This window comes from Pogoniulus pusillus, chromosome 5 (assembly GCF_015220805.1).
Source record: "Pogoniulus pusillus isolate bPogPus1 chromosome 5, bPogPus1.pri, whole genome shotgun sequence".
In the NCBI taxonomy this organism is placed as follows: Eukaryota; Metazoa; Chordata; class Aves; order Piciformes; family Lybiidae; genus Pogoniulus; species Pogoniulus pusillus.
The window spans coordinates 38,303,752-38,323,426 of NC_087268.1; the positions used below are offsets into that span (position 1 = coordinate 38,303,752).

The window sequence follows — 19,675 nt, forward strand, 5'->3', positions numbered from 1 at the left end:
TGAAAGTGCCATCAGTGATTGATTGCTAGGATTCCATTCCCTGAGACATGGCTGTTTAACTTTCTGCTCATTACACACACAGTAACTCAGAATACTATCTGGTAAAGTGGAGATAAATACATCTTTCTTTCTGTTTTTGAATGTTACTGTTAGAATTGAGTATGGTACTTGCTTAAGAGTAAATCAGATCAGTTAGAGATGGTTATATGAAAGAAGACAATACTTGCAGGTAAAGTGTCATAATCTCAGAGTTTCTTTCTGACACAGAACTCTTCAGTGCTGGAAATTAGAGGAAAGCACTATCAACCTCAAAACAATACCAATTTGAGGGTCCAGCTCATTGCCTCGTCAGTCCAAAATTGAGTCACCTCTACCCATACTATCCCTTATGGATGCTTATCTAAATGTATTCTCAGGGCAGACAAGTTCTGTAGTCCTCAAAGTTATTCCAGTGCTCACTATTGCCTGCTAACAGCCATTTCCCTTCTGTTTCAGTTGTTTCTGACCTAAACACATGAATCCTGCTAAAAGCATTTAGATGGCACTCGAACAAGTCGCTGAAAAGAGTTTTAATGCCATGACACCACAGATCTGCTTCATGGCCAGCTTTGAAAGCAGACATTTCTGAGATTCTCTGTTGTGCTTGTCTTAATTTAGGAAGCTCATCTCCCAGGTGCTGTAGAAAGATTCTGGAAACATTTGTGTTTTTTCTCTTTGCTACATCTTATTATATAATCACAGGATCACAGGATGTTAGGAGTTGGAAGGGACCCAAGGAGCTCATCAAGTCCAGCCCCCCTGCCAGGGCAGGACAATACTATCTAACGCAGATCACCGAGGAACACATCTAGCTTTTGTGAGGGTTTGGGTGTTCCCCACGCCCCCACACTTTAGAAATCACCCAGACTAGTCTCAGTCGGCTCTGGGAATATGAATGAAGCTATTTATTTACAGCTAGCACAATATACAAGCAGATATTTACAGAATATACAGTTATAGACAGAAATAGACAAGGTAAAAGGTAATACAGAAACACAACTCCCCTCCCAGAAACCTGAGTCCCCAGGAGGGGCTCTCAACTGCCCCTTCACCTTCTCCCTACCCCTCTCAACCTTACCCCAGTTCTCAGGAAGAAAAGAGATGCAGCCAAGAGGTTAAGGAGCAAAGGTGAGTGGAGGTTGTGTTAGAGAGATGTAGCTCAGTCAGAAGCCCAAGGCAGAGTGAGAGACAAAATGTTTTCCTTTCTTCCTCAGCAAGACCCTGAGGGGAGTAGACATCACCATTGTTTTCCTTTCCCAGCCTATGATCTAGTTCTTCTCACCAAAACATTCTAGCCTGCTTCAAACTAGCACAGCTTTACTTTTCATGTGGCAGATAGTTTAATAAGTGTTTTGAAAGCAATATATTGGTGAAATACATGGTTTTCCCAACTTCTTTTGTAATGTCTTTTGTGGGAAATTCTGTGGTAAAAAGAGAACCTTAGAGCTAACTTTGTTTCTACTAAAGGAATCATAGAATTGCTTTTTTGCTTCAAGCACTAGCACTCAGACCAGGGTTGAAAGTTTCAAAAGTCTCCTTCAGCCTGTCAAAGAATCAGACTACATCCAGCTGTCTGAACATCAGCTCATGTGCTTGACTTTGTGCAGTACAAGTTTAAACTTGTGAATGTAGTTTTTTTCTTCAAAACCATGACAGAAATGTGCTGGCAGAACTTTCAGAGTAGGGTCAGGATTTGTTTCCTGTTCTAAAAAAATGAGGCATATGATGTAATGGCATAAGCAAAGCTTTACTTAAATCATAGTAGGACCTGCAGACATCTCACTGAGAACAAGAAGGTGTATTTATAAAGTCCAGCAGTAGCTATCCTTATGCATGATTTTGTTCCTAAGTAATTAGAGGTGGCTTTGATTTCAGGCAAGGGAGTGGACAGACTTCCAAAGGTCTTTCTAATTAAGGTATAAAGTAGCCAAAGTGTGCTAGTTTGAGCCTAGCTAGAATGTTTTGGTGAGGAAAACTAGATTACAGGCTGTGAAAAGAAAACGGTGGTGATGTCTACTTCACTCACAGGCTTGATGAGATGCATGGGAACAAGAAGCAAAAACATTTGATAACCACTCACACTCTCGCCGTCACTCTCGCTGGGGCTGCTGGCTGAGCTGCATCTCTCTAACTTCACCCTCCATTTTGGGCTAACACACTTTGCTTTCTAACCTCTGGCTGAACCTCTGTTCTTTAGGACTGGGGTAAGGATGAGAGGGGCAGGGGGAAGGTGTAGGGGTGATTGAGAGCCCCTCCTGGGGACTCAGGTTTCTGGGAGGGGAGTTGTGTTTCTGTATTACCTTTTACCTTGTCTATTTCTGTCTATAACTGTATATACTGTAAATACCTGCTTGTGTATTGTGCCAGCTGTAAATATAAGCTTCATTCATATTTCCAGAGCCAGCTGAGTCCAGTCTGGGTGATTTCCAAAGTGTGGGGGGGCAGGGAACACCCAAACCATCACACAAAGATATAGGCACCGTGTTTAAGACTGAAAACCTCTGATAGCATTTTGCCAGCTGAAAATCATTTTCATATGAAAAATGAGGTCTGTTTAGCTTATCCTTTGATAATTTTTTTTTGGGGGGGGGAGTAGGTCTGAACTGTATTTCTTGGGAAAGTACTGCAACAATCAATGCCAAAACTAATTTTTTTTCATACGCTGTCCTTTTATTTTCAAACCACATGTTCCTGTTGCTCTGTACAAAATGCCACATCTTCTACTTTAGCAAAAAGTTCTGAAGAAAAATATTTTAAATACCATAGATTCTATGAGAAATTAAAGCAACTTTTAGTCAAAGCACAGAGCTGACACACACCTACACGAAGAATAAATCTCTTTGCAGGTAAAATTGATTCTGAGAATAAAAAGAGAGAAACCATATCATAGAGGGAAAAAATATAATTTGACAGTGAGAAATCCAAGACATTTCTGCTACAGGTATGTGAGACTAGTTTAAGTAGTGCATAAAGATCAGAAAGGATTTCTGCAGAGGGAGATAAAATTGAAAACAAGGTTTAAACAGTCTGCTAAAACTCTGAACATTCTCTTTCCTCAGAATCTGGCAATTTATACCTCTTTTCTTGCCAAAGCTTTTGATTTTTTTCTTCAAATAAACCTGCCAGCTGCTTTGTCTATTAGTGCCTGTCTTCCAAGAATTCTTTTGATAACCAGGAGGTCCCTACTAATGCAAACACTTCGACAAAATCAAGAGTAAAAGAAGTCAGATGTTGTAAAAATTAATTTTCTTTTCAACTCGACCTTTGTTTTTCTGAAGGAGAGAAAAAGAAGTTGTATATTTTTGCTGACATCCATGTATGCTTTTCATTAAAAAAACCCCACACTCTTTCACTTTTGACACCCAGTTCTTTAAGATCAGAAATCTTTGATAGGTTCACCTTAGGCATTGATTGTATTGGTATGAGAAATGTCTAAGAGTCTCTAACTTAATGCACCCATCTCTGAAACTGAGTTAAAAATACACTTATCTCACAAAGGTGCTGTAGTGTTCAGTGAGCTGTCAGCACACTAAACCACTTTTCCCTGTCCTTTCCTGCTCCCTAACCATCCATATTAGGCTACTGCTTCCAGTGAACAAACCTAGCCTTCACATCAACAAAGCAGTTAAATTGGTTTGCTTCTAGTGGCATGTACCAGGTGGCAGAGTGCTTAATTTAAGCCAATGACTGAGTTTCATTTGGATTTTCTTGTAACAGTCCATTATCCATTTTAAGAAAGACAGATTTTTACTGCAGTCAGACTAGCCTCTTAGAGTGCATTTGGCACTGTCTATTTGCTCATGTTATTCAGATGTGTGGAGGCTAATGACATTTTAACATGTATGTTTCATAATGCCTTTTTTGCCACCTTTACTGACTTTTTTTTTCTTACAGAAATGCTGTGAACTCAGTGGTCCTGCTTTATTGTATACTGAATATGCTCACTGAATTCTCACATGCACTGGGAGTGTGTATGTCATGATGTCTTACAAATAACTCACATTTTGACATCTTTTCAGTGGTCATAATTACAGATGGCTTTCAGTAAAGACATGAATTTCTTAATACTCATAATCAAAATCATACAAACTAAGGTGGAATTTCTCTTTTTCCCCTGTTTTTCCAATGATGGCTGTATAAGTGGAAATATTACTTCCTCAATTCAAGAGGGATGTTGAGGTGCTGGAAAGTGTCCAGAGAAGGGCAACAAAGCTCATGAGGGGCCTGGAACATAAACCCTATGAGGAGAGGCTGAGAGAGCTGGGGTTGTTTAGCCTGGAGAAGAGGAGGCTCAGGGGGGACCTCATTGCTGTCTACAACTACCTGAAGGGACATTGTAGCCAGGTGGGGGGTGGTCTCTGCTCCCAGGCAACCAGCAATAGAACAAGGGGACACAGTCTCAAGTTGTGCCAGGGTAGGTCTAGGTTGGATGTTAGGAGGAAGTTCTTGCCAGAGAGAGTGATTGGCATTGGAATGGGCTGCCCGGGGAGGTGGTGGAGGCACCGTCCCTGGAGGTGTTGAAGCAAAGCCTGGCTGAGGCACTTAGTGCCATGGTCTAGTTGACTGGATAGGGCTGGGTGCTAGGTTGGCCTGGATGATCTTGGAGGTCTCTTCCAACCTGTTTGATGCTATGATTCTATGATTCTACAAGTTCTTGCTGGTTGGGATTTTCCACCATTATCCAAGGTGAAACATTTGTACAGAGAAGAATAAAAGTCTTGTTGGGACATACACTATAGCTGGGGAAAATTTTTGGGAAAGGATTTTTGAAAACATCTTATTTAAGGTGACTGCAGTTTTACCCCTGATTATGAGATGGATGAAATTTTGAGCTGTTGTTTTTGAAAAGGTTATCCATGCAAGTGGAAAAGACTCATCTCTTCATTTTAAGAAAGTACATCTTCAAAGAAATGCCCACCATTCACAAAAGATACCCAGTGAAGCTGAATGAAACTGAAATGGAGCTTCAGGGCAGAGCAGCAGCTTTGGTTGTCTGTCTTCCCTTAAATTATTATTTCTCCTACCTGCAGTAAAAAAAAATAAACACCAACAAAAAAAAACCCAAAACAAACAAACAGAAATCCCACAACAAACATATATATATATATATATAAATAAAAACACAGCCTTCACAGGTCATTAAAATTATATACTGAGAAATTCCCTCCTTGAATACCTTCCTGTCTGCCAGCATGCAGAGTCTGTTCTTATTCATTGCCAGACTGGCCAACCATTTCCCACACCAAATCACTGGTATGGCTTCTTGTAGGGAGAATTTTAAGCTCTCCTTGGTCCCCTTCTGTCTCTTAAACCTCTTCTGGGGCAAGGAAGTTCTTCCCTTTACTAAATATATGTACTGTTGTGTTTTGGTTTGGTTTGGTTTGGTTTTTCTCCAATTTCTGATTTGATTGGACTATTTGAAACTTCAGGATGAAGGAATTGCAGTTCAAGAGGAAATGAGGAAGCATATTGTTGTGGAGGTCAAATTAAATAGGAAATTCATTTGGAAGATGGTTTTTAGCACTTTCTGGACACAATCTTTTTTCTTTATGACCAGCACTAGCCTGTCTTTTCGTGCAAGACTTTGTCTTGAACTTATTTGATTGTTCATTTCTTGATAATATCACACTGGAAGTGCTCTATTTAGGTCAGGCTAATCTCTTGTAATCCATATTTCCCAAATATGTACACGATTTTAGGGTCTCTGTGTATTTAGAGGTCCCACAGTTCTTCTGTTCAGCTGCATCATAATGCATATTCTCATTATCTCCCACATATTTCTTTTAGCAAAGTTTTTTTTGCCTCCTTAAACTTAAAAAAATGATCTCTCGTAATAAAGCTACTTATTTAACTCTGCTTCTTATTAAAGTATCATCATGGTCACTCTGGGTAGGGAAATGTTACTATGTGAATGTGTTTTGTACTTTAAGTTGTCTATGCTTCTTTCATCTTAGAAAGCAGATATATTTTCTTTCATTAATTAAGCAAATTGATCCCATGAGGCACACTACCTTTCGTTTTTCATGACTGTGCTTAAGATAAATTAGATTGTTCTTTCTATGACTATTGGGTAAGTTAATGCAGCAAGTGAATAGTTCTGATTGACAGTGTGTGACAATTGATGCTGAATTTACATGCCTTAAGTCAAGGAAGGTTTGCATACTTTGTTTTCACTCTTAACAAAGGGATCCATCACTACCTTGATTTTAATAGTGTGATGGTTTGGGTGTTCCCTGCCCCCCCCCCCCCCCACTTTTTAAATCACCCAGGCTAGACTCAGCCAGCTCTGGAAATTGAATGAAGCTTATTATTTATAGCTTAGCAGAATATACAAGCAGATATTTACAGTATATACAGTTATATGTAGAAATATACAAGGTAAAAGGTAATACAGTAACATGACACTCCTCCCAGAAAGCTGAGTCCCCAGGAGTGGCTCCCAACCGCCCTTCCACCTTCTCCCACCCCTCTACCTTACCCCAGACGTTGCCTTTTGCCCCAAGGAAGAATGGAAGGCCAGCCAGGGGGGTTAGGAAGCAAGAGGATTAATCAGAGAGATGGATGGTGAGTTTAGAGAGAAATGCAGCTCAGAGCCCAGGCAGTGCCCAAATGCCGAAATCTATGTTTATACTCTTGTTCTTATACATCTCAGCAAGCCTATGAGTGAAGTAGACATCACCATTATTTCCCTTTCACAGCCTGTAATCTAGTTCTTCTCACCTAAACATTCTAGCTAGCTTCAACCTAGCACAAATAGTCATTCCCAATGTTTAATATATAGCTGAATGACAATCCAAATACATAATATCTGTACTGATAACCAGTTTGAATTTGTCTTTTTAGTATAATAACCTTAAAATAGTGGTTATATTTCAAATGTAACAATTTGTTTGAATTTCTGAATGTTTCATTTCTGGATGGTCACATTTGCTATATTATTTTAAAGGCATTTACATGTGTAACATAATTTAAAAGAAGTATCTGTCTTATGAATAGATGACTCCTCTCCAAAGCAACAAGTTAATATAAATTACAGAGTTTCTTCTGTTTAACATTTATTTTGTGTCACACAGTTTTGTCATAGCATTTACTGTAGCAGTCATGGACTCTCATATGACTGCACATTGGAATGGGCTGCCCAGGGAGGTGGTGGAGTCACCATCCCTGGAGGTGTTCAAGAAAAGACTGGGTGCTAGGTTGGACTGGGTGATCTTGGAGTTCTCTTCCAACCTGGTTGATTCTATGATTCTATGATTCACTGGAAAGAGTGAGGTGGTAGCAGGCCCATCTTCACAGCCTTCACCACTGTTAAAACCAAGGCCTTGACATTTCTGTATTCTTGCTTTCTAGATCTGAAATGTAAGTATTTACTACAATGTGGTTTTCAGATAGAGAAAAGCACAGCTATGGCAGTGACCTACTTCCAAGCTCCAGCCTGAAGCTCTGCCTGTTCTGTTGAGGATAGGAGCCCAGAGATCCATGAGAAGTTAGGTCCTTAAAAATATTTTCTAAGAAGGAGATGTGGGAGTTGTTGACTGTGTTGCTGAGCTTCCAGGTAGTGTTGTGTGAGGTGTGAACAATTCCCAGCTCAGCAATTCCTTGATTCTCATCAGCTGCCAGTAAATTCTATAAAGTTGCCACACACACAAAAAGCAGTGATTATAAGAGAGTGTATATTAGCACTACAGCTGTGTAATTGCAAAGAGTAAAAAGCAGACTATTTATACACATAAAGCCAGCTTATGTGCTCTGTGCTGACATTCTGGATCTCTATTTGCTAAGTCACTTGTGAATATATAGCCAAGGAGCATTTTAATCAAACAAGTGTTTTAAAAAGGCAAATATGAATACTAGGCTGGCTAAATATCCATAAACCTGAACACATAGAGTAATTTTGAAGAATGTTTATGCCATGAGCTTGTTGACAAATGTAAACCAGATTTTTCTTTCAGAAAGCATGATATCAGGAAGCACAATCACTGTCACACATAAGACATTGATGATATAGTCAAGCATGAACTGTTTACTCTGTGCAGCCAATACATATGCCAACATTGCAACATCCGTGTTGGTAAGCTAACTCTTTTATGTAGTGAACAAATCTCTCAAATACTTGCAAACAGTGCAATTAAGTCTATCAGCTTTTTCCCTGGAAGTTGGCTGAATTTCCATTTTTCCATTACAATGTCTATATGACAAATTACATTAATCCTAGAACTTATATTTGCAATGTTTCTTCACCTCCTTATTGGTAGTTTTATGTGTACAGTTTTCGTATGCAGTCTTTTCTCACAATAAAAGCTTCACCTTCTCATAAGGAAACAGTCATTCAAAATGAATCATAGAATCATAGAGTCCACCAGGTTGGAAGAGACCTCCAAGATCATCCAGTCCAATCAACTAGGCCATGGCACTAAGTGCCTCATCCAGTCTTTTCTTGGACACCTCCAGAGACAGCAACTCCACCACCTCCCTGGGCAGCCCATTCCAATGCCAATCACTCTCTCTGGCAACAACTTCCTCCTAACATCCAGCCTAGACCTCCCCTGGCACAACTTGAGACTGTGTCCCCTCGTTCTGTTGCTGGTTGCCTGGCAGAAGAGACCAACGCCCACCTGGCTACAGCCCCCCTTCAGGTAGTTGTAGACAGCAATGAGGTCCCCCCTGAGCTTCCTCTTCTCCAGGCTAAAGACCCCCATCTCTCTTAGCCGTTTCTCACAGGGTTTGTGTTCCAGGCCCCTCACCAGCTTTGTTGCCCTTCTCTGGACACGTTCCAGTATCCACATCTCTCTTGAATTGAGGAGCCCAGAACTGGACACAGCCCTCAAGATATGACTTCTCCTGAGTACAGGGGAAGAATAACCTCCCTTGTCCTACTAGCCACAGTGTTCCTAATGCAGGCCAGGATGCCATTGGCTCTCCTGGCCACCTGGGCACACTGCTGCCTCATCTTCAGCCTACTATCTACCAGTAGCCCCAGGTCCCTTTCTTCCTGGCTGCTTTCCAGCCACTCTGTCCCCAAGGCTGTGCTATTGATGAAAAATCAATAGCGTATCCCTGCTGTATGTTTGAGGTCTTCATCTTTAACAAAGGTTAAAATGCTGTGTTCAAACTGAGTGTGTATTTTTGAGAATGTTATCAATTAGTGCTCTGCATGGTTTCCATTTTGCCATTTTTTCCACAGCTCAGTCACAGGGAAATGGCACTGGGTGTTGAAGTTTCAAAGGAGGAACAGAATATTGGTGTATTTAATTTTCTTCTTGTCCCCTCTATTTCTGCTGTCTGGCAAACTGGCTAATGAGGGCTGGTTTGGGACAGTAAAATAGACTGGATCCCTCCCTCAGAGACAAGCAAGAAACTCCATAAAGCCTTTCAGGATTTGATCTTTTTATTGATTTCAGTCCTGTCTATCAGCTGCCTCCCAGAAGTGCTTACAACTTTGTCCTTTTCATTTCTGGGTAATTTTCATTCCCTTCTAGTTTCACCCAAGCAATAGTGTAGGACAGCTGGAGCCTGCCATGTTTTACAAATACTTTGATATTGGAAGATGCCACATAAATGAAAAGTCAGTGGGAACAGCCTTGCCTTGCAGGAACAGTCTTTATTTTATCAGTGAAAAAGAGAAGGGACAGGAACAGGGCTGGACCCCCCAGTTTAGGAGGGACATTGAGATGCTTGAGCATGTCCAGAGAAGGGCGACGAGGCTGGTGAGAGGCCTTGAGCACAGCCCTACGAGGAGAGGCTGAGGGAGCTGGGATTGGTTAGCCTGGAGAAGAGGAGGCTCAGGGGTGACCTTATTGCTGTCTACAACTACCTGAGGGGAGGTTGTAGCCAGGAGGAGGTTGCTCTCTTCTCTCAGGTGGCCAGCACCAGAACGAGAGGACACAGCCTCAGGCTGCACCAGGGGAGATTTAGGCTGGAGGTGAGGAGAAGTCACTGGACACTGGAATGGGCTGCCCGGGGAGGTGGTGGAGTCGCTGTCCCTGGAGCTGTTCAAGGCAGGATTGGATGTGGCACTTGGTGCCATGGTCTAGCCTTGAGCTCTGTGGTAAAGGGTTGGACTTGATGATCTGTGAGGTCTCTTCCAACCCATATGATACTGTGATACTGTGATACTGTGGTATCTATAGCCTGAGAGGTCGTTTCTTCATGGACATGGAATTCATGAAGCCATATTGAAAGAATGGCTGTTTTTAAGTATTCAGGACAACAAATAGATTTGAGTTAGAGAGCAGCACCTGTTAGAAGGTAGTTTAGTTTGCCGGTGAATAGATAAAAGAGTCCGTTTTGCCAGCGCACCGGGAGGTACCAGGCTGCGCTCTCTGGAGTGGTAGCTCCTCGGCTGCCTGATGTTCCAGCTGTGCCCAAGGTGCACGATCGCCATCTAGTGCGCACTGTAACGTGCGGAGAAGTGATTTCATAGCCGACACGCAAACCTGATACAACTCTGGTGTGGTAAGGCAAGGCAGTCAGCAAACAGATGAGATACGCAGAAAGCGCTGGCGTTAACTGCATCGCTAAGCTTAGGGGTTTGGTTTTTTCCTTTTAGTTTCTCCCATGGGGCGGTTACAAATCACATAGCACAAGGATAAAAGACACCACCTTAACACTCTGTATTTTTTTTTTTCTCCCATAATATGGGATTTTGAATCGAGAAGCAGTAAAGTAGCACAGAGTTAGGAGGAAAGGATTCTGTTCCCAGATTTAGTGAACATTCTATGTGACCTTTTGGCTCTGCTTCGTTAACTTTGCAGCATTATTCAGTGCACTGCCTTCTTCATTTAGGTCCATTTGCAGAACGAGCTGCTTAGAGCCAGGGTTGATGTCACAGAGCATGGAGGGTGACCCAGAGGTGCAGGAAGAAGTGAAAAATCCTGTGTTTTTAAAAAAAACATGCATGAATATAAAATACACTACATAAAATAGCTTTCCTTAATAATGATACCATTGTGCTATCCACTATGATTGGCACCTGCTAAAGCGAAAGCTAAACTTACAAGCAATTTCTGGAGCTGGGGCAAATTCATTTGGAGTGATTGTTAATTAACTCTGGGAATCAGAATGAAGCTAATGAAGCAGCTATTTTACTTGGGGGTTTGGGAACACCCAAACCATCACAGAGTCATTAAAAAAAAAAGTAAACACCTTCTCTATTTCTTAGATATTTAAAGGAGAAGGTTTTGGCAGGATAGGTTTCTGTACTCCTTTATGAAACGTCATCACCGATGTCCTCTAGCTCTTTTAATTTCTCTTTTTTTCCTACTTACTCATCTGTAGAGTATGGAAGAAACTGGTGACTTTGCTCCTGCTTAGGCATAGAAACCAACAGTACTTTTTTACTGTAAAGATTTAGATGTTAAAGCATTTGCTTCCCCCATGCCCTTCAGGTTAATGGTCTCAGCTGGTAGATCTGGAAGAAACGTACTGAAGAAGATACAGCTCCCCCTGCATTTCAGTGCTGAATGCTGTTATGCCTAAACATGCATGATTAGTATGGCTATGGTTTGTTTCTGGTTGCTGTTTTTCTTCTATACAGTATGAAGCCAAGGAAAATATTGCATGAGTTGAGGAAGATGCAGTTTCTTTTCCAATACATGACTAAGTCTTTCTTTTCTGGACTTTCTTTTCTTTTGTTTTTGGCGCCAGGGGAAATTTAGGCTCAAGGTGAGGAGAAAGTTCTTCACTGAGAGAGTCATTGGACACTGGAATGGGCTGCCCGGGGAGGTGGTGGAGTCGCCGTCCCTGGAGCTGTTCAAGGCAGGATTGGACGTGGCACTTGGTGCCATGGTCTAGCCTTGGGCACTGTGGTGAAGGGTTGGACTTGATGATCTATGAGGTCTCTTCCAATCTTGGTGATACTGTGATACTGTGATACTGTGATAATGACCAGGCACAGTGAAACATTTCAAAAGGTAGAAGTGTTTATTGGTTGCATAAAAGCAGTCCTTTGAAACTGGTACAGATTGTGATACTGGTTTATGTAGTTTTAATCTGTGTATTGAGAAATGTTTTCCTTCCTTGTTTTGATTATCCATCAGCACAGTTAAATGAATTGGTTTATATTACCATGACAATCCAAACAAAAGTACCTGTGTTCTCATCAGACAGGTCCTTGCAACCCTTTCTTACCACCCAGGTTTAACTGTCTACTGAAACAAATAGATTATAATAAATATTTTCTAGATATTTTTATGTACTAATATTAAACAATATTCTGTCTGAAGATGTTGAAATCCTACTCCCAAATGTATCGAATTACCCATGTGATGTCATTATAGTCCTGTGTTTAACCCTCTTCATGGTCAAAAGCTTTTTCACAACTTAAATGTCTCACTGATGTCTGTGGTCAGATTGCGTGAATCTTGATCTAAATGTTCAGGACACTGACATGAGTACCTTTTGAAGTATATGAGGAATGTTGTGTAGTTGAATAGTCAGGCTTTGCAAGTTTTCAAGTCCTCGTTGCCCATATTCCAGCTTTTCTTACACAAACTACAAGATATCGTATGCTCTTATGTGCCATAACCATGGGACTCCTAGCACAATGTGATTAAGACATAAAGGCTCTGAACTAGTAAAAAACACTGTTGTCACTGATATACAGAACACTGACACCTGTGGCAAAGGCAGATTTTGCCATTTGATCTAAGTGAGTAAGTTAGATTTCACCAGGGTTTCACAGCATCATTGTGTTTGGCTTTTTTTGTGATTGATCCCACCATGACTTTAATACTTTTCCCCCCTCTGTATGGCTTTGAACACAGTTAGGAAAGCAGCACATGTTGCTGTGAAAGAAGAGTCCTTCTAATAGCTTACACATTGGCTGTAGAAAGCTGTAGCTGGATATTAAGGCAATACTCTGAAAAATAGAATTGGGTGCTGATTGTCTTTAAATACAACTTTTGGAAGGGAAAAAAACATGCAGAACAGCAGATGTTAACTGAGAACTACTCTTCTTTTTGAGAGCAAAACATTTTATGTTTGCTGGATCCTTTACTGCCATACCTTTATTCTGTATCCAATTGAAACAGCATTTACAGAGGTAGTTAACAGCATGGTTCCTGGCATCAGTATTGAAAGCCTTATTACTTTCTAGTCACACATGTTAAGTAAAAGTATATATTCTTAATGGTGATTGCTTTCTAATAGCCTTAGGAACACCTGTACCAGTCATCTGCAAGATGTACTTTTACTTCAGTCTTACAGATGAACACATATTATTTTAACAGGGTTAATTGTGCATTTTTGTCTGTTCACAGTATTGCTTTACTGTGGCAGATAGCCCAATGTATGTATTATAAACACTTTGCATGACATCTCCTCTATTTTACTAATCTTCACTGTGACTTTCCAATTGATAATGACTAATGGCAGTTTCCTAGCCAGCAACTTTTAATAGATTCTCTTCCCCCCCCCCCCCCATTCTCTGCCTGCCCTCAACAGCACTGTTTTGTTCAATAATTTAATCAGTTCAGAAACAGTATAATATTAGATAATTGAACCATTACTTTATGAATTTTTAAAATGCAAAATACCCTTGGAGTAATCACTGATGAATATTTCAGTATTGAGAGACCACTCTCTTTTCTGAAGGAATTGAAAGGATTTTGCTATCTATGCTTGAATGCTTTTTCTTTCCTTTTATTCTTATTTCTGTCCCTTGATCCTGAGAGCCATATGTAGTAAATAGGAAGGAATCCAATAACGAGAAAAATTAACAGAAAAGATTAACATTTTTGCCTACCCAGCGTGACCATATTAACCATTCAACACCTAAATATCACAGGAGCAAGTTTGTACAGACAAAAAAAATCTCCTCACATCAGTGGAAATTTGCCCACAAAAGGAATCCCAAAGGCAAAAAGACTTCCAGGTTCATCCCACCTGCCTTGACAGAAAAAAGGATGCAGGGTCTGCAGATTCAGTGGAAGAATATCAGTGCAGAGCCCTTTATAAGTTGGGTTGAGTTTTTGGGAAACTACTGGACTTGGGAATTCCTGACTAGGACCAATCTTTTCTCTGTGAACAGGATCAGACATTTGGTGGGTTCATGCTTATGATCTGTGTGTTGCTTAGCAGCTGCTGTGTTCTGCTCAGGGCAGTACTCCTCATGCTCTCTTCCTCTTATCCAAGATGTTTTGTGAACAAAGCAGTAGTGGAGCAAAGCTAGCAGGGGGCTGTAGGACAATTCCCTGATTTCACAGCAGTTTGTGAGACTTCACACTATAATTTCACAGTTTAATTGTGTTCCTTCTCAGAAACAAACAAACAAACAACAATCAAACCCAAATTCAACTACATTGCTTCAGAGAAGAATGCTGTATGAGCCCTAACCACTATCTGCATTTGAGGCTTTCCTTGCAGAGACAAAGCTGAGAGCTGGCTGAAGCATATGCTTACTCAGACATTAGGATGAGTTTGAATCTGAAGTTTAAAATGAGTAACTTCATAACTTTTATTCAAAAGTGGTTTCTACATGCATAAACCTCTCATCTTCTCCTCCCACTCCCAAAGTCCTAGAGGAAGCTCAACTTAAAAGTGTTTTACAGGTTTTAAGGCAACACTTGTATGTTAATGCAGCTACCCTGGATACCTACCTGAGTGTCAAAACTGTAGCTTCTTGTGCTTGCTTAACTGTGCTTGCTAATGTTAGGTACCTTCTCAATATATTGCTGCTTACTCAATATTGCTGATGCCAATAGTTATTCCTTTCACCTACTAAATGTTGTTCCTGGTAGTTTTAGTTAAATCTGCCTTTTCTCATAGATGCTGCTGAAGTCACATGATAGGACAAATTCTGCCTTTGGAGATATTTGCATACTGCCAGTGAACCCATCTAAGGGATTTTGTATGTGTGTCCAGGGAGAGAAGGGAGTCCGTCTGGTTTGATACAAAACCAATTTATATGCAATTGCAAAAGGAAGAAACACAAACTAAAACACCTGGGGGTGTTCCAGGCCATGTTGGATGAGGCCTTGAGCAACCTGAGTTAGTGAGAGTTGTCCCTTTCAACCCAAAGCCTTCTATGATTCTGTCATTCAGGATATTTAGTAGAGTCTGTAGGTGATAAAAGTGGTAGAATGAGAGGAAATGGCCTCAAGTTACACCAGAGGAGGTTTAGGTTGGATATTAGGAGAAACTACTTCAGCAGAAGTGTCACTGTGAACTGGACTGGGCTGCCCAGGCAAGTGGTAGAGTCACCACCCCTGGAGGTCTATAAAAGATGTGTGGATGTGGTGCTGAGGGATGTGGTTTAGTGGCAGTGGCTTAGCAGCTGTGGTGGGATTGTGAGCTCTAGGTCAGTGGTTGGACTTGATGGTCTCAAAGGTCTCTTCCAACCTCAACAGTTCTCTATGGCTTCTATAGGAGAAGAGCCTCTAATGTTAGTGGGCTCTGAGTGTGAAACTGAAAAACTTTCCTTTGGAAGAGGAGGGAGGAGGTGATACTCTTTAGGGGAAAAAAAAGGAAAACAGAATAGATAAAAAGACGATTGTTTGTTGTTATTGAAAAGCTTTAGGGGAGCTTAATGCCAGACATTGAATGTTTCCCTCTGCCAGGCACAAGCATATTCACTGTTTACGAGGCTGCTTCCCAAGAAGGCTGGGTGTTCCTTATGTACCGAGCAATCGACAGCTTTCCCCGATGGCGCTCCTATTTCTATTTCATCACCTTAATTTTCTTCCTGGCCTGGCTCGTTAAGGTACTGCAAAAAGTGTTACTTTGTACTTGTTTGAAACAGAGATCATTTTAGAATTATTTTTTTTTCTCTTTTCCACTTGCTGAGCTTTGTGCCAACCGTTCTTTCCTGTTTCTATTTCAGAATGTCTTCATTGCAGTCATCATTGAAACATTTGCAGAGATTAGAGTACAGTTTCAGCAGATGTGGGGGTCCAGGAGCAGTACTACTTCAACTGCCACCACCCAGGTGAAGTACCTGAGATGCTGAAATAAACTGAGGACTCAGTTTGGTTTATTTTATGAAAGAATGACAAGCAAAGAATTACTTTTTTAAAATAATAAATAAGCAAGAAATTATTTAATATTATTAATAATATTTACTATTATTGATTATTATTATTATCAATAAGAAAAGTTGTTTTTTTTAATCTGGCTTATTTTACTTTGTGTATTACTACATATATTTTAAAGTTGATTTGGAATTTTCTTGTAAAATTGAATTCTATGTTACATTATCCAGCTAGGCTTCCTTAAAAAGTACCTTTTAGCTCTGCACTTTAAAGCATGATGCAAAGAGGAGTAACTCAGTGCTTATCTAAGCTGGCAACTCTTCCATAAGGAATCAGCAGCATTACAACCCTATTTATGTGACACTGTTCCCAGGGTAATGAGCACACCTCTCAGGATGGCTTTTAAGCTGCAACCACACTGCTGTGGTTGTGTTCTTGAAGTGACTTGTTTGAGTCCTGGGTATCAAGGAAAAATAAGAGTGAGGTGGGAGCTTCACCACACTTCATTATGTAGTTTATGCAGACTCTCAGGTGGTAATTCAAAATCCTAGAGCCATTCATTTTCTTTAAAGGACGTTTTCCAGGACAGTGTTAATAACTTCCAGAGTGGTTTCTCACCGTTCCTCATGTCCACCAATTTGCATCTTTTTATGTCCTAATTTCTGACTAAAAGAACCCAAAACAACACAAAACCACAAAACCAACCAAACAAAATGGAATAACTATACCTACACTTCCAGAGGTTGTTGGTACATTAGGACTAAGAGGCACACATTATGTGGAAAAAGAACATGCTGGATTTTTTTCTGTAGCAGTAATAACCAATTCACTCTTATTTTAAGGTAGCTATCATTAAAACGTATGCAAGTCTTTAAGGGGAATGTAATAGATTTCGTTTGTATTTATTGACACCTAAAAGATTTCTGACAACAGTTTTCCCTTTCAAGATGTTTCATGAAGATGCTGCTGGAGGTTGGCAGCTTGTGGCTGTTGATGTGAATAAACCCCAGGGCAGAGCTCCTGCATGTCTACAGGTACGATATTGCTTTTTTAATAAATCAGTGTTTGTAACCAGCACCACTCAAATGTTGGCATAAGGAGAGATTGTGGTAAGAAATAGCTACAGTAGTTTTGGTCATAAATTTCATTAAATCCATTGCTTTCTGCAATGTAGGTTTTTTCTTGCATATCACAGATCAACATCAAAAAAAAACCCCTAAAACAATAAATCATGCCCAAAAGCAGAAGGTCCTTTTGTGTGTGTGTGTTTATGAGAAAAAGTTTTGTGGTATTTCAAAGATTAAATAACATAAGTAGTCACTCTTTATTTCTCAGGCTTTATATGCAAACTGATTCCACTCCTAGGTTATTTGCATGAGCAATGTGTGTTTATTAACTGTAAAAATACAACAACAAATGCCAAAAAGCATAACTAATGATAACAAACACAGAAGTACCTCATTTCTCTGGTTATAATTTTAAAATAGGCTCACAGATAAAGGGGGGAAGAGGCAGGTAGGTAGTAAGCTGCACTGTAAGTTCAAAACTACCAAATTTAATATTCTCACTTGGCTATGGGTGAGTTTGTAAAAGTCTATCCTCATTGTTGAAAAAGATCCAGGATAAGATAAGCAGTGTTTTTGTAAACCCCTTCTTATTGCAGCACATTGTACAACAACTACCTGAAGGGAGATTGCAGCCAGGTGGGGTTGGCCTCTTCTCCCAGACAACCAGCAACAGAACAAGGGAACACATTCTCAAATTGTGCCAAGGGAGGTCTAGGCTGGATGTTAGGAGGAAGTTTTTGCCAGAGAGAGTGATTGGCATTGGAATGGGCTGCCCAGGGAAGTGGTGGAGTCACCGTCCCTGGAGGTGTTCAAGAAAAGCCTGGATGAGGCACTTAGTGCCATGGTCTAGTTGACTGGATAGGGCTGGGTGACAGATGATCTTGGAAGTCTCTTCCATGCTGGTTGATTCTGTGATTCTGTGATTCTCTGATATCTTCTATGAAAACTTGGTTGGTATTAGTAACACCAGGTAATGGCATTTTCAGTCTTCTCAATACATGGTTTTGTAATGAGCAAAGAAAATCTGAAAGTGTTGGTTCCTGTGGGAAACTGAGCCAGACAGCCACTACCTGTCCATGCTAATATTTTGGGGGTTTATGTCCCACAAAAATAAAATGCATAGCTGGAGATGGAATGATTTGCAGAAAACACTTAGGAGTATTCCGTGTGTTGTGCCAGCACGAATGGAAGTGGTCACTTACAAACTGGATCTGTGCTTGTACTGCTGCTAGTAAAACCTTCAAAAGATTGAAAATACTGTATTCACTTTTAACTGTATATGCTGCATCCAGGGAAGAAACAGAAGGTCACAAAGCAAGTGAGCAAGCAAGTGACATGATTACAGTGCTTTTGGACATACAATTAATGACAGAAATTTAATCCTGTCCTTTTTGCCTGAGAAATAATTTAGTCCTTCGTGATCCATATTATTAGCCAAATGTGTTACAGAATTCTGGACAATTACAGAAATATAGAAAACCTTGAAGGACAGACAAAAAGATCAAAAGTAACATCAAAAGAAAGCACATGGAAAATGAATGTGACATGGCCAGAGATGCAGGAATTGAGTGATTTTAGCAGTTTCATAATGGATATATTCAATGAGAAAAAATGCAGCATAAAACAATGTTTGGGGATTTTCACTGCGGGAGTAACAGAAAAGAGCACAAGTAGGTTTTCTTCTCTTCTTTTTAATGAGAAGTAATTATTGGTGCACTAGAAAAGTGTGGTAGTCTATTTACATACTGATTTGCTCTTTAGTGGTACTTTGGAATCAAGCAGAAGTTGTGCCTACTCAGTTCTACAGTGTCTTTCATTCAAATAAATACCTATATAATACATTTATTCCAATTAACTGAAATGCTCTCTTAAGCATAAGAAAAATCTTCTCTTTTGGTTAGTTAAAATTCAGTTTTGATTGTAATGAGGTTGTTATTTGAGTATGTTATATGAGTTTATTCAGAAGCAGATTAAACTTCTGAGGCTGTCATTAAATGAAAACACATCTATTTTTTTGATGCCCTGTTCTCATCTAGCCTAGAAATTGCATTAGCTAACAGAAGCTTGGGTTGTATCAGTGGTGTGCTTGGGACTTGAAACAGTACTGAGAACCATCTATATTAATTTTACTGCAAACCATCCCTGTTAGCTTTACTGAGGAGACTTGGGAGCAGAGTATGTAAAGTAATGTAAAAGCAATCTGTCGGTTTTGATTAGGTAAAAGTATTTTTTAGAGTGAGTTGGAATAGAAGATTCTGCAGAGAAACTGGAAATATTTGTGACAGAAGAGCACACACAATAAAGTCCAGCCCTGTCCAACCTTCCTAGCTTTAGGTGTGTGTGTGAATATAGTAAATGCTGGGCATTAAGACAAGATATATTTCATTGTTTTAATAGAGACTTCCAGTATTTTCCACTTGCACATAGGGTGTGGGAAGAAATGGCATCTTGGACTCCGCTTGAGGATTCAAAAACTGTGTTCAGTTCTGGACTCCCCAGTTTAGGAGGGACATTGAGATGCTTGAGCGTGTCCAGAGAAGGGCAACGAGGCTGGGGAGAGGCCTTGAGCACAGCCCTACGAGGAGAGGCTGAGGGAGCTGG

The 19,675-nt window shown here is 40.3% G+C and overlaps 1 protein-coding gene across 1 annotated transcript in view; it reads left to right on the forward strand.

Annotated features, from left to right (window-relative positions):
• NALCN (sodium leak channel, non-selective) overlaps positions 1-19,675 on the forward strand; it is a 254,133-nt gene that overhangs the window by 84,251 nt on the left and 150,207 nt on the right. The window contains exons 8-10 of the mRNA XM_064143801.1: positions 15,597-15,739; positions 15,860-15,964; positions 16,955-17,041. Of these exons, the coding sequence (XP_063999871.1) occupies positions 15,597-15,739; positions 15,860-15,964; positions 16,955-17,041 (335 nt within the window). The remainder of the gene's footprint in view (positions 1-15,596; positions 15,740-15,859; positions 15,965-16,954; positions 17,042-19,675) is intronic.